General features: G+C 45.4%; 1 protein-coding gene across 2 annotated transcripts in view; it reads left to right on the forward strand.

Annotated features, from left to right (window-relative positions):
• Positions 1-15,332, forward strand: part of VPS13D (vacuolar protein sorting 13 homolog D) — a 2,738,381-nt gene that overhangs the window by 128,013 nt on the left and 2,595,036 nt on the right. For both annotated transcript variants that reach the window (XM_085608633.1, XM_085608634.1), the window contains exons 11-12: positions 11,250-11,351; positions 14,993-15,194. In XM_085608633.1, the coding sequence (XP_085464759.1) occupies positions 11,250-11,351; positions 14,993-15,194 (304 nt within the window). The remainder of the gene's footprint in view (positions 1-11,249; positions 11,352-14,992; positions 15,195-15,332) is intronic.

Consider the following 15,332-nt stretch of genomic DNA (forward strand, 5'->3'; position numbering starts at 1 on the left):
CTCCGTCCATCATTTCCTTTGGTTTTTGCTTTGTTCGCCATAAGTTGGCAGGGTATGCTCAGACGTGAGTCCCTTGCTCACTTTGCCACTGGATTCAAGCAAGCCTGGCTGAAGACGGCTGAAATGCCACAAACCGGTCCTAGGAAGCTTGTTTCCGGTCCAGGGAAGACATGGCTTGGCAGTTCGGGCTGGACTGTTCCCATGAGGCACAGGGTCAGACTGATTTGCATATGGCCATGTCTGAACTGGGGTGGCAGAGTGGGCTAAAGAACGGTGATGGATTAAACCCAGATCAGTTGACTGGGGATGAGTGCTTGCAATGTTCAACACTCCGTCCATCATTTCCTTTGGTTTTTGCTCTATTCTTTATCTAGTCCAGCAGGGCTCTGCTTTGGGCAACTTAAAAGGTTATCTTTCTGCCATATAGGCATTTCTGTGGTTGCCAGATCAGCCATACCTATTCAAGTCTCCAATTGTACAAAGGCTTTTAAAAGTATCCAGCACATTTTCACACCTTCATTCTTCATCATGCCTCATTGTTTAGTAAATTTACTCTTACTCTTTCTGATGTACTCTCCCTTAGAGCGGTTACCCAACTGTCCTATCAGGCTCCTTACTATAAAAACTGCCTTCTAAGTGGCTGCTCCGACTGTGCTAGGGAACATAGTTCCAGTCCTGGACATCTGCCAGGCAGCAACATGAGCTTCTCTGCACACGTTCACCAAGCACTACTGCCTGGACAGTCAGGGCCATCAGGACAGGCACTTTGGTTGTTCGGCCCTGTAGGACTGTTTAGTATGACATAGTTTTGCAGACCCACCTCCGGGAAGGTATTGCTTGGGTATCTATTCCAAGGTGACGAATCTGCGACTTGATGTCTCTACAGCTGAACAACTTACGTTCCTTTGCTAACGCCTTATCTGGTAGAGAGACTATCTAGCCGCAGATTCCTTACTGACCCTCCCATCCTTCCTGCTCTGCAAATGGATTTCTAGGGACAGTGATTATTCCCTTTCAGGGCACTAGTTTTCCACTCCAGTGATCAGTGTTCTTTGTGGCTTCACGCTCCTGGCGTGGAAAGGTGCAAAAAGAAACTGACGTCAGCGCGCTGGGGTGTTGCCTATATAGGCACCTCACATGTCACTTACAGCATGGACAACACTGATGACTCCATGCTGAGCCGAACAACGCCACCTACCAGCGTGTAATGGTACTGCTCACAAAAAGTATCCGCATCGTGGGATAATTCTAAGGTAAGAAATCTGCGGCTAGATAGATAATCCAGTATTAGGGTATCTTTCAAAGATTCACTTGCCTGAATCATTCCCCGTCGTCGGGATGGGAGTCCCCGGTACATAAATAAAGTAATGTCTCATAAGACATAGAGAGTAATAGGCCTAAGGCCTCACATTAGTAACATATCCAGGTCCTTTTGTAATAAGGACCAAACTCTAGAGAACAACCAATCAGCTGTCACCACCCTCTGGAACCTTCCTGGAAGGAGCTCTAGTCCCTCAGATTTTCTACCGCACGTCGTGTTAAGGGAGTCTCCACTGAGCTCTGCTCAGGTTTTCCTTATTTATTGGATTACAAGGTATTTTTCTTCAGGATTCTCTTTGTCTGAGTGAAGTTCTTGCTGTCTTCATGTCAGACACACCTAAAAAAGGCCTTTTTAGGCCATGTGGGACCTGCAAAAAGAAGAGGTTACACGTCGATGACCATCATAAAGACTGCCTCTACTGTCTTTATCCGGACCACTTACCTAAAGACTGCAAGGTATGTCGTACCTTTTCTACAAAAAGGTTAAAAGACCGTGAGGGAAGGCTTTTGACTTGGCTGCAGAGGCTTAAAGACAAAGAAGATCCCTTGTCCTCTGAGGAGAGTGAGACCTCATTGAAATCCTCTTCTAAAACACCTCAAAAAAAGGCCCAGAGATGTCTCTCCAGGTCCTTCTTCTCAGCAACCTCAAAAGAAGACACACAAAAAGTCCTCAGAGGCTTCAAAACTTAAGGATTTGCCAGCCAGGGAGTCTCCTCCCATTCAAAAATCGCAAACTACAGCTTCAGACCCTCTAACCAGAGGGTGAAACACACCTTTAAAAAGCCTTCCGCAGCCCCGTCGACTACTATCTCGTCGACGATGGCTTCGACAACAACAAGATCTCCTCATACAGCTGCTGGAGTAACTTCGTCGACGACAACAGTTTCCACAATATCAGTCTCGTTGGCATCTCTTTCGTCGACACCGCCGACGTCTTCGTCGACGGCACATACCCAACATTGAAGATAGCGTCGACGGCTCACTCGACGACGAGTGCGACGACGAGTGCTTAGTCGACGATAGTACATACGTCGATGAAGAGTGTACCCTCGATGACCCTTCCGTCGACGACGACTTTGTCGTCGACGAGAATTCCTTCATCAGCGACGGTGCCCTGTATTACCATCGATGAATCTTCGTCGACGACGCTTAAATCTAGGACAGAAAGTGCACATTTTCAACAGAAATTCAGCAAGCAGAGGCTGACGCCTTCCCTGACATCACCCAGTAGGGTCCAACCTTTGCTTCCCTCTCATCTATTGGATGAAGATGATGATTCGGACGAGGACAGTATGTTTCTGGCTGCAAGAAGTCCTTCTGAAGTCAATTGTTAAATATCAAGAGGACTCTGAGTATGAAGATCAAGATATGGATGAACAGGCGTACTATCAAGCACAAACACGTCATCAACAGCCTCAGATGGTTTTTCTTCCTTCAGCCCTGGTCTTTGACCTGCAGTTCATGATTTCAGACTACAAAAAGAGGTTCCCTACCTCTGCTCCGTCTCCTGCTCCAGTTCTCTTTCCACCTCAGATGGCACAAGTTCCACCTCCGCCGCCTCCTGCCATTGAACTGCCTGTGCCACCTCCTCCCTTTACGGACGACGAGGAGGATGAGCCACAAGAAGAAGGGGAATTTCAAGATACCCAGACTCATCATGACGAATTGGATGACTATGTTATCCCTCTTCCAGCGTCGACTTTACCTCCTCAGGCAGACTCGCCTCCAGAAGATATCGGAGGATTCCACAACCTCCTGGAAAGAGCAGCACAACGTTTTCAACTGCCAATGCCTTCTCACCAACAGGACTGTTTCCTTTATGATTTCAAGGAACCTTTCAAAAAATCTGGTAATCTATGCCTATCATAGATTATATCTGGGATCAAATAATGCAAAACCCTTCTACAGTTCCTCCAGTTTTGCTAAGGTTGGATAAAAAATATGGTGCTCCTGACAACTCTCCAGCCTGCCTTATAGGCCATCCAAAGCCTGATTCAGTAATTATTCAGGCAGCTCAACGCAGATCAAAAATCCCATATGCCCCACTGTCAGCACCTCCGGATAAAGAGGGCAGGCGCTTAGACAATATTGGGAAACGTTTTTCCTCCATATCGGCGTTAACTGTAAGAGTGTCTAACTCGTTGGCGTTATTACGACGCTATAACAGACATTGCACCTTACCTAGAGACCCTGCCGCAGGAGTCTAAAGAGGAAGCAAAAAAGGTGTTGCTAGAGGGCGAAAGATCGGCTTCTGAAATTATAGACTGTGCGATGGACATCGTGTCCACTGGTTTCCGCCAACTGGCTGGGGCGGCGGTCCTAAGGCGCCAAGGATGGCTTAAGGCAACAACATTCAGGCCTGAACTCCAGACCAAAATTCTTGACATGCCCTATGATGGACAGCTCCTTTTTCGAGCTCATATAGATGAAGCCCTCCAAGGGATCAAGAAGGATATGGATACAGCCAGAGCTTTGGGTACCCGTCAATATAAAACAACCAGGGGTAGAGGGCAATCTTCTTACAGAGGAGGCTACCAGCAGTATAGGTATCCTACCTATTCCAACCAACAATACAGACCACAATTTCAGCAAAGGCAACAGACACAGACTTCATACACCAAGCCTTCCTTTCGTGGAAGGGCCGGACGACAGAAGGATTCTGCCCGACGCCAATGACTTCTCTCTACCGCTGATCCCAGTTACATCTCCACCCTCCAAAGTAGGAGGAAAGATATCCCACTATCTTCAAAAATGGAAACATATCACAACAGATCGTTGGGTTCTCCAACTTGTACAGTTTGGACCTTCTCTCGAATTTGTGCAGACTCCTCCACCGACACCTCCTCAACCTATGGCTCACAAACATTTGCACCTCTTACTCCTGGAAATATCATCAATGATCCAGAAGGGAGCCATAGAAAGGGTTCCTGTTCATCAAAGAGGGCAAGGTTTCTACTCCTGATTCTTCTTGGTGCGCAAAAAGGAAAAGAAATGGAGGCCAATCCTATATTTGAGAAGTCTAAACAAATTCTTGAAGAAACAATCGTTTCGCATGGTCACCATTCCAGAAGTCTTGCAGCTTCTCAATGCGAAAGACTACATGGTATCCTTGGATCTCAAAGATGCCTATTTTCATATTCCTATACACAAAAGACACAAAAAGTTTCGGAGGTTCGCCGTGGCCAGCAGGCACTACCAGTTTCGAGTTCTGCCCCTCGGACTCAAGTCAGCGCCGCGCATATTCATAAAGTGTCTTTCCCCAGTGGCTGCATACCTCAGGCAGCAGCATCAGCAAGTCTTCCCTTATCTCGATGACTGGCTCGTCAAGGCGCCCTCTCTCGCTGGCGCGAGGAAATCTTCCAGAGCCTGTCTACGGCTTTTCAGAAAATTGGGTCTCACGCTCAACCCAGACAAGTCGGTTCTGCAACCTTCTCAGAGGATACAATTTCTGGGAGCGCATAAAGAAAAGATAGTCTCTTTCAGTGCGCCTATTCAAATCCCTCCTTGGAATGATGTCCTTCTGCATTCTCCTGGTACCCTACTGTCGCCTCCGCATGCGTCCTCTCCAAGAGGCTCTCTCCACTCAGTGGATTCAAATCAGCGGATCCTTCGACGACATCATACAGGTGACTCCTCAGATGGTCGCCTCTCTAAACTGGTGGACTCATCCACAAAATCTCTCTCGAGGCCTACCTTTTCTAACTCAAGCCTCTCCTCAAGTGATAACCACAGATGCTTCACTTGAAGGTTGGGGAGCCTTCCTTCAGGAGCTTCAGATCAGCGGCAAGTGGTCATCTTCCGAGCGAAAATTGCACATAAATCTCCTAGAGCTGAGAGCAGTATATCTTGCCCTCCTGGCTTTCCTTCCCAGGATAAAAGCTTCACTGGTGCTCATCAGAACGGACAATACTACGACGATGCACTACCTGAACAAACAGGGAGGAACTCGTTCGCTCACACTCTCTCGAGAATCTCAAAAAATTTGGAACTGGTCACTTCAACACAAAATTTCCCTGAGAGCGGGGTATGTTCCAGGAAAAGACAATACATTAGCAGATTCACTAAGCAGACTGCAGACAACCTGCCACGAGTGGGAGTTGAACCAAGATACTCTCAACAGCATCTTCTCTCAGTGGGGCGAACAACTGTTGGACCTGTTTGCCACACAACGCAACGCCAAATGCCAACACTTCACAAGCTGGTATCCCCAACAGGGGTCTCTGGGGAATGCATTTTCAATTGCATGGTTCGGCGTATTTGCCTACGCCTTTCCACCGATTCCCCTGATTCCCAGGTTCCTCAGGAATATGAAGGCAGATCCCTGCACACTAATTCTAATAGCGCCAGCATGGCCTCGCCAACATTGGTTCACGGAACTCCATCTCCTCTCCCTGCATCCTCCAATTCCGTTGACACTGTTTCCATCTCTCCTCACAATGGACAAGGGACAAGTCCAACACCCGGATCCAGCATCTCTCAAATTATCGGCCTGGCTCCCGAGTTCCACGAATTTCAGGGCCTAGAATTTCCCTGCAATCTGGAGGAATGTTTATCTGACGCTCGAGCAGATAGTACAAATAGAAATTATTCTTTCAAATGGAAAAGATTCTGTATCTGGTGTAGATCGGCCAAAGGGCATCCCCTCACATCCTCTCCGGAAGAAATTTTACCATACCTTCTCCATCTAGCAACTTCAGGCCTCGCTCGCGCTTCCATCAAAGTTCACCTGGCGGCAATTTCCTGTTTCAGGAGATCTTCCACAGGACCTTCTCTTTGGTCAAATAGACTGATCAAACAATTTCTCAAGGGTCTATTTCGGTCTTTCCCTCCTGTAAAGTCTCCGCCTCCAACATGGCAGCTCAACACAGTCATTGCTCAACTTATGAGACATCCTTTTGAGCTGATACACAGAGCTGACCTCAAGTTCCTCTCCTGGAAGACTGCACTTCTTCTGGCCCCTTGCATCTGCAAGACGAGTCAGTGAGCTTCACACATTCACGATACAAGTCCCATTCCTTCAATTCAAGAACGATAGGGTAATTCTGCGGACTAATCCGAAATTTATACCCAAAGTTCCGTCGGACTTCCACCTTAACGAACCTATTGTCCTAAAGACTTTCTTTCCAAATCCCCAAACAGCAGCCGAAAGAGCCCTACATTCACTGGATTTGAAACACTGCCTTAAATTCTACCTTGAAAGGACACAAGCTTTCCGCAAGTCCAACCAACTTTTCGTGGCTTAGTCTACCTAGGAAAGGTTTTCCCCTTACAAAACAAATAGGCACATGCATCAATCATAAAAATAGCGATTCCTTATTTGCGATTTTTAGGGACTCGCAAATAAGGAATCACTATTGCATATGCTTATAGCGATTAAATAACGAATCGCAAATAATCGCTAAACATATTGGCGATGGCACCAAAAATAATTGCAAATCCTGTGAAACACACAAATTGCGATCTCGCAATTTGCGAGATCGCAATTAGCAAGATCGTAATTTTACTGAGTCGCATTGGGAGCAGGCTGATGACCTCACAATCAGGAAGTCAGTCAGCCCATGTTGCAGTCTGTGCCCAGAGGAAGTGAGAGCAGGAAGCAGAGTGCTGGGGGAGAGCTGTGAAAAGCAATACATTGTTTCCCAGACACCTGCAGATACCAAAAATGGCCCAAACATCAGCAGAAGAGAGGGCAGTGGCCAGAAAGCGAAAGCTAAAATTCAGTGAGAGGGAACAAGAGTACCTCATTGAAGAGGTGGTAAAGAGCCATGATAAGCTCTTTGGGAAGCTCTCACTAAAAGTACCAGAGGCAGAAAAAAGAAGGATCTGGAACCGGATCAAGAACAAAGTTAATGCTGTGGGTGTGACACACCGCAGTATAGAAGAGCTGAAAAAAAGGTGGTATGACCTGCGTAGCCGGGCCAAGGAGAGAATTGCACAGAGGCTGAAGGAGGTGAAGAGCACTGGAGGAGGACCCTCAACAGACAACAGACAACACGGCCCTGGAGGACCTGGTGGAGGGCACAATCGTGCCAGAAGCTGCTGTAGGAGTAACGCAGCTGGATACATCCGGTGCGGCCTGTAGTACACAAGGTAAGAGGCACAAAAATATACACATCAATGTAAATACTAATTGTGCACATACTGTAATTAAAAGCCAATTAGCTGTAATCAACTCCAGTCCACATTTCACATAGAGATTCTAATGCATCATGGGAGTTGTAGTCTCCTGAGCCAAATTGGTAGTCAAATTCCACATTGTGAGGCCACAGTTCCAAAACTGCACTGCAGTCAGTGATTACAGACAGTGAGATCTGAAGAGCAAACTAAATTTAATGTGGCAAGACATTAGCACCAACACAAATTAATATTGCACTGTTTCACACCACAGATGCTGAAGAAGTAGACACTGATGACAGTGAATGCGGAGAGAGCACATAGACCACTGCAGAGACTGCCGTTGCGAAACCTGTCACCCCACCGAGCACATCCCAGGCACCCCCAAGATGCAGGGCCACAGTCCCTACTCTTCAGACAATGCAGAGCGATTAGGATCCTGAAAGGGCTCCTGCGCCAAGCCAGCCTAGTGTGAGGACCACCACCACACCTCAGGCACAGGTCCAGATAACACGAAGACGCAGGTCAAGGGGCCACATAGCAGCACAGGAGGCATCAACTCCAAATGTGTGGGGAGGTGTGGAGTCACAGATGATGAGGGTGCAGCGCCTGCAAGCACGACATATGGGAGCCATCAATCTGCAAATGACAAAGATGGACAACAAAATTTCAGTCATGGCAGATCGCGTGAGTGAACTGACTCAAGCGGTTGTGGAAGGCAACAGGCACACTAACGCCACAATGCAGGAGCTTGCGCGTGTGATGCAGGAGGGACACAACACAGAGAGGAGGAGGCATCGCCAATTCATGGCGCGCTTGGCTGGCTATACCAGATCGAACAACAAGTTGTGCAACGCAACTGCACTGCTGTCACACAGGTCGGTGGCAATGCAAATTGACATGGGCCATTGTTGTGGGGATGTGGCCAGGGCCGTTGGCCAAGTAACCACTGCTGTTGAACAGCTCCAGGCTGGTACTGGTGGGCTCAGCAATGTCACAGGAGATGAGGGGAGTGAGGGGGCATCCAGCCTTAGCAGCATGTCAGTGCCAGTCAGCACTGGCAGGAGGTGCAGTATACGTCGGTCATCACCCACAGTTGCACCCATGAGTGAGGATGCAGATGCAGGCGAAAGACGTCTCGGTGTGCGTGGGAGGTAGCGCTGAACACAAACATACCTCCGGACTATCTTCCATGGTGGCGTAACCATGTCAAAGACATTCATAGTGACTGAGGATGAAGCTCATAATTTATTTCATTTGTGCTTTGGTACATGCAGTGAATGTGCTATTAAGCAACATCTATGTTTAGCCACACACCACTACCTGCTCACGTGCAAATAAAAACTTTGCAGTTCAAGAATGCGAGTGTTTTGTCTCATTATTACGTACCTCAGAAGTAATGTTGGGTGATCTCTGCACGTTTGCTCTGCCCTTCCGCTGAGCTTGCCGAATGCAGCTGTCGTGGGTGTACAGGGGGCTGGTTGTCCTCAGTGTCGGACACCTCTATGGGTGCCTCTCCTTGTAGCTATATTATGCAACATTGTACATGCTGCCACTATCCTACAGCAGGTTTCCGGCTGGTACAGCATTGCTCCACCAGTTTTGTGCAGGATGCGGAAGCGACTTTTGAGCAATCCAAATGTCCGTTCGATCACATTGCGTGTCCTGGTGTGTGCTGCGTTGTACCGCTGCTCTTGTGGGGAGGCTGGGTTCAAGAATGGAGTCATGATATAGTTCCCCACGGCGTATGCACTGTCACCTACAGGGTAGTAAGCACGGTGTTAGTGTCAGGTATGCATTGCCGTATCAGAATTAATTTGTGTGCATGAGTATATTGTCTTACCTAGCAGGTGTCCTTCGCCAAATTCCCCCCTGAGCAGGCGTGTGTGAATGCCACTGTGTCTGAAGATGTATGAATCATGGGTGCTTCCAGGATTTTGCGGTACAATGGCGGTTATGATGTTTTTCCCATTGCATACTCATTGACTGCTGGTGGACATATGGCTACGTGGGTGCAATCTATGCATCCAATCACATGAGGGAACTGGGCTAATCGAAAGAATTCGAGTTTTGTTTGGTTCAGTTCCCTTTGGGTTGTGGGGAAGGTGATGTGGTTGTGGATCATAGTCATCATGGCAGCCAGGAAGGATCTGAAGAAACGTGAGAGGGAGCTTTGTGATACCCCTCCAGCTACTGCCACTACCCCCTGGAAACTACCTGATGCAAGTAGGTGCAGGCAACATAGCACCTGGACATGGGTAGGGATTGCATGGGTCCTACGTGTCTGGCGCTGCATTAGTGGTTCCAATTCGGCTATGAGGTAAAGTATCATAGCAGCGTTCAGCCGATACTTATCATATATGTCCTCAACAGTTTGTCCCAACAGAGTGATGCGCAGGCGGAATATCCTCTCCTGGATTCTCCTTCTGGCCTGGCCTGCTGCATGGATCCTCCTCGCAAACACGTAGAGTGCCGCCATTGTGTAAGGCCTCTATGGCCTCATTGGTCAGTTTAAATAGCCCTCTGCTGCTTTGCAGCTGTATGAATGTTTTTTGTTTTTTTACCACCTGCTTCTGATTCCCTTTAATCTGCACTTGCTAATTTGCGAATTTCATGGAAATCGCTATTTGTGATTTTTCATGCATTGCATTGCGAGTTTTTTTAGCGAATCTTTATTTGCTCCCGCATTTTTTTATCGCTAATAATTAATCGCTATATCTTGTTTCCCGGTATTACCGATTCGGTATAATTGTGATTTTTGGTTGATGCATTGGAAAATGCTAAAATGTGCTCGCAAATAGCTATTCGCTAATTTTGCGAGCACATTTTAGCTTGATGCATGTGCCTGAAAGTATTTCTAGAGTGATTTCTGGTGCTATTGTCTTCTGTCACCAACAAGCTGGCCATCCTTTACAATCAAGAATTTGTGCCCATTCCACTAGGGCAGTTTCTACTTCTATGACATTGTTTGCAGGCGTGCCTATAACTGACATTTGCAGAGCGGCGACATGGAAGACGCCGCATACATTTACCAAGCATTACTGCTTGGATTCGGAGCTAATGAAGGATGCTGCGGTGGGACAGGCGGTGCTGCGTCATCTATTTCAATGAAGGTGAGCCTTCCTTCCTTCCCACCAACCTCTATCTCTCTCTCTAGACGCACATTTCTCTGTTATTTTCTATAACTTTTGCATTCTTTACAAAAGGGAAGTGTGCTTATCATTGCTTTTTATTCTGATTCAGGCATGTGAATCTATGAAAGATACCCTAATACTGGATAAGAAATGCGTTACTTACCTGTAACTGCAGTTATCCAGTATTGGTATCTTTCATAGATTCACATGCAACCCACCCGCCTCCCTAGGAAGGGCTCACCTAGTACTCTCAGTTGTACCTTTATATAGCACTGTGCTTACGAAAATCTGAGGGACTAGAGCTCCTTCCAGGAAGGTTCCAGAGGGTGGTGACAGCTGATTGGTTATTCTCTAGAGTTTGGTCCTTATTAAAAAAGGACCTGGATATGTAACTAATGTGAGGCCTTAGGCCTATTACTCTATATGTCTTATGAGACATTACTTTATTTATGTACCGGGGACTCCCATCCCAACGACTGGGAATGATTCAGGCATGTGAATCTATGAAAGATACCAATACTGGATAACTGCAGTTACAGGTGAGTAACGGATTTCGTCTCCACCAGATAAGGCATTACCGAAGGTAAGTAACTTGTTCATGTTTGACTCCTAAAAATTTTGCATTTTCTAACAATTAAAAATCATTCAATTAATTTAATAATTATTATTTTGATTTTATAGGCTGAAATTGATCGCATTGAAGAAGAACAAACCGTTGATCAATTAAAGATCTTACAGGAAGTGACCCATGACAAACTTCGTAAGCAAAAGGACCTGGCAGAGGTGAAACCATCAAACTTGTGTTTATATTTGTTTCTTGTTTAAGCAGGGCAGCATCTTTATGATCGAGGATTAGTTTATGTATTGCTCTTACTAACACTGCCCTAACATACAATGTGTTGATTTCTCAGCAATGTACCTGGTAATTTTGCCAGATCTAAGGAATCTCATGTTGCTTTTAGATTTGTGTCCTTAAGCAGGTCATCTGGAAAAAAACATTTCAGACTTAAACTACATATACCTTCTGTGATAATTACTCCTAATGCTAATGCCAAGTAAGGGGCTTTACCATAAGTGTTTGAATTTTTCATATGGTGGAAGCACTTCCATTCAAATACACTAAAGCAAAAAATAAAACCGAAGGGACAGCATCTTTTTAAGCTGGTTACATCTCTCCTGTATCACTTAAGACAATACCTGATAGTTTAATATATTTTTGACTGTAAGCTGGCTGGTGGTAAAGGTGGCTGCCACCCCTGCACTTTTTATGGTAATTCTTACTTCTGTGTAGAAATGCTAAACTTTGCCTGCCGTGGACCTGACAGTCGGGCAAGATAGAAGGATATGTAAACTGTGAGACTTTACCCAGAATACATGGACCTGAAGTAGAACAGCTGGGGGCAACTCTGGTGACAGTGCAGGCACAAACGTGAGATGGCTGGGTTGTTTCTCGTTTTTCTTTGCTTATGAATTTAGTCTAGTAGAAATGAAAGACCTCAAAAGAGTGAAGATCAAGTACAAGCATTCTTTCAGAAGAACAGAAAATAACCAGGAATATTGCAAATTGAAGGAGGAAGGAATGAAGACAGAGGGTGGAGAGGAATAGGAGAGTCAGGAGGTCACCAGACAGGTAGGTCTTGAACAGGAGAAGAGATACAGGGAGTAGGCCTTGCTTGAAAAGGCACACCTCTCTTGTTCCTGCCACCATTGCCCATGCTGACAAACGGTTTTTGGAACTGCTGCTGATCACGTGTTTCCATTGCTAGAGGTGTAGGACTGTCTGCGAGTGTCAGATGATATGTCAAGAGCCCCTTTGGTGCTTCTTGTTGCTGGCTATTGGTTTTCATAGTTCTTCCACCTTCATGTGCCTGGCAGTTACATGGTCTAATAGCATGCTAAAGTACAATAACAAATTCTAAGTTTTTCAAACTAATATGCTCTTATCCTCATCTATAAATAAGCTTTCCTAGCAGTGAGTATGCCTCTCTAACATGCAGTTGTGCTGGTTGGCTACTGGCTCAGCCCTCCGTTAGCTTCCCAGTATGAGCCTGTCCTATCTGCCAGCTGCTGTCTCTGTATATCTGCTTTCTCTGACCTCTGTGCTATCTCATCTTGAGCGCTGGTCCTCAGAACTATTATGGCAGCCTGGTCACGTCCTTGCTTCTTGGCCCATTTGAGATTCATAAAAATGAGAATATTTCCACCTGAGGTAGATGATCAGGCACATCACCAACACCGATGATGCAGCTAAACAGAATTTTTTTTTCAGGTTTAAAACTATTTTAATAGAGTTATTATCAGCATGGTGTCAATCTTGGTGCACAGTGTAGCATAGGTGCACATTACTGAACCATAGGTATTGAATATAAAGAAAATAAAGCAACCCCTAAAACCACCATTCAACCTGAAACGCCATGCCCTCTGCCCACAATGCCACCTCTTGGGTATGAGATAGTAACCACATATGTGAGGGAACTCATATTGCTGTTTTATCCATACCTTACAGGTGGTTATGCATACCGTAATCCTTAATAATGAATGTTTAGGGATTTTAGTCTCAGCATGCATATCAATGCATTATGAGTTCTTGCGAAATATTACAACAAAGGAGACCAGATGATAAAAAAATTCCCTCTTTGTCAGTCAATATCCTGTGCCAGCTATGAAATCGCTAGAATGTTGAACCATTTATTAAACCATGGTAAAGAAGTATGAGCATTTAGTTTCTTCCAGTGTTGTGCAATCCAGGATTTGGCCACACCCAGGAGGTAGTCTAGCTGCTGTTTAACTGCACCAGTAATTTATTGGCATTTGGTGTCCCCAAGCCCATTAGGATTACAAATAGTTCTGCCTCTATAGCATAGTTGAATGGAGCCCATGATATGCCTCTCATCTAGTTGAAACTCTTTTCATTGGAGAAGGGATTTTATGGAACCTGCCTTGAACATGTTTAAAATGCTCTTTAATTTGCAGTACTCCAATTTTGAAGTCCCTTGCTCTGCATTCCAGAAGGCACATTGGGTTGAATTGTAATGGAGTCAGTGGCAAGGGGTATGTTGTGGATTGATATGCCACCACCAATTGTTCTGTGCTCTCCAGTACTGCCCTTGTCAAATCGCTGACCTAAAGATTCCTTTCCTGTCTTACGTGGGTAATGATTATTTATTTCACAAAGCTCGTCCACCAGTATAGTGTCCATGGAGAGCCACTTTTTTTTTTTTTTAGATGCCCTTCCTTGTGGTCCATTCTCTAGTAGTTTGGATCAGGGCATAGTGACCCTTTAGATTTAATAGTCACTGTACAGCACCTACCCCTGCCTCATTTTGTATACTATGACAAAATGCTGTATCTGTGTGATCTGAATTGTCCCTCAGCCATGAACACCACATTGATTTTAAGCCCTTTATTCTTCGAGCACTGGTCATCGTCATTTTTGTTTTCAGATCCCAGATTCCTGCTACAGCTGCATCTTGCCTGATCACTGATCATGATTAATCTTCTCAAAGCATGTGTGTCCTGTATTGTATGGGTAGGATCTGCTGTCTAGTTAAAATCTAACTCTGGTAGTCCCATATGAAAAGCAAATAACCTGATGCATTACTTCAGGCTTGAGTTCAATTTCTGTGGACTATTGTTGTTGCTCTCACTTTCTCCATCACTCTCTGCACCTCACTGGATGCATATGAGAAGCACTCCCTCATTTCAGTGTCTTTGAGCATCCCCTCAGACTGGTTGATGCTATCACCTAAACAGCGAGCTACATGAAGACTCCAGTCATGCCCCTAGCTCGTCATTTCTCCACTTGTAACCACGGTTTCTTTACTTGCCATCGTCTCAGCTCCGGAGTTACGAGCACTGCACATATTGTATTGTGGCAGGGTGGGAGGCACCGTTGTGGTTACTTATCGGCACTCACTGGGCATCAATTCCAGTCTCTTGAGTCCTCCCACCAAGGGTCTGCCACTTGTCTCTGTTGTTGACCAATTGCAATCAGAATCTAATTTGTTAACTTTTAGCTGGAAGCATTCACTATTTTGTAAATTGCAATATTTTGATGTCTCACAGTTTAGGATTTCACCTTCACTGAAGGTTGACTCCTCTTCTCCAGCATTGCCTCCCCCATTTGGGACTTTTTAGGCATTTTTCTTCACTAGGCGAGCTGGTTCCTTGGATGAGCTGGGCCTGGCAGGGATGCATGAGCTATGACTTGGAATCCATGAATAATCACCTTCTTGACCGGAAGTAAAGATGTCATTTTTAAAATGATGGAGTCATTGTCAAAATTCTTTTATTTTGATGTTTAAAAATAAAATGCTATCTGTGGAATACTTCTTTGTTCTCATTGTGTTCATAAACCATTAATATGTTAAAATATTATGGGATTAAATTGAGAAGTTATTGTCTCTTCTATTATTTCTTACCAGAGCTTAAGAGAACCAGTACCTGATCCCCAAAGGCAGTCACCTGATGAAAGCCCTGACAATGATAGTGGCAGTGGTATGTTACAATATCTACAGTCTTGGTTTCCTGGATGGGGTGGCTGGTATGGATATTCCCCCCAAATGGCAGAAGGAGGTCATGAAGAGAGACAGGAGCAAGAACAATGGAATCCAGAAGAGATACTCGGTATTATAATGCTTTCATGGATTTCATTCAGATTATTTCCCCACCATTGCTATCATGTTATAAGTATTTTTAGAACACAATGTTTCCATTGGTATGGTTGTGGAGTGCTTTTAAAGTTCCAGACACCATTTTCAGTAT

Source organism: Triturus cristatus, chromosome 1_2 (genome assembly GCF_964204655.1).
Source record: "Triturus cristatus chromosome 1_2, aTriCri1.1, whole genome shotgun sequence".
Taxonomy (NCBI): domain Eukaryota; kingdom Metazoa; phylum Chordata; class Amphibia; order Caudata; family Salamandridae; genus Triturus; species Triturus cristatus.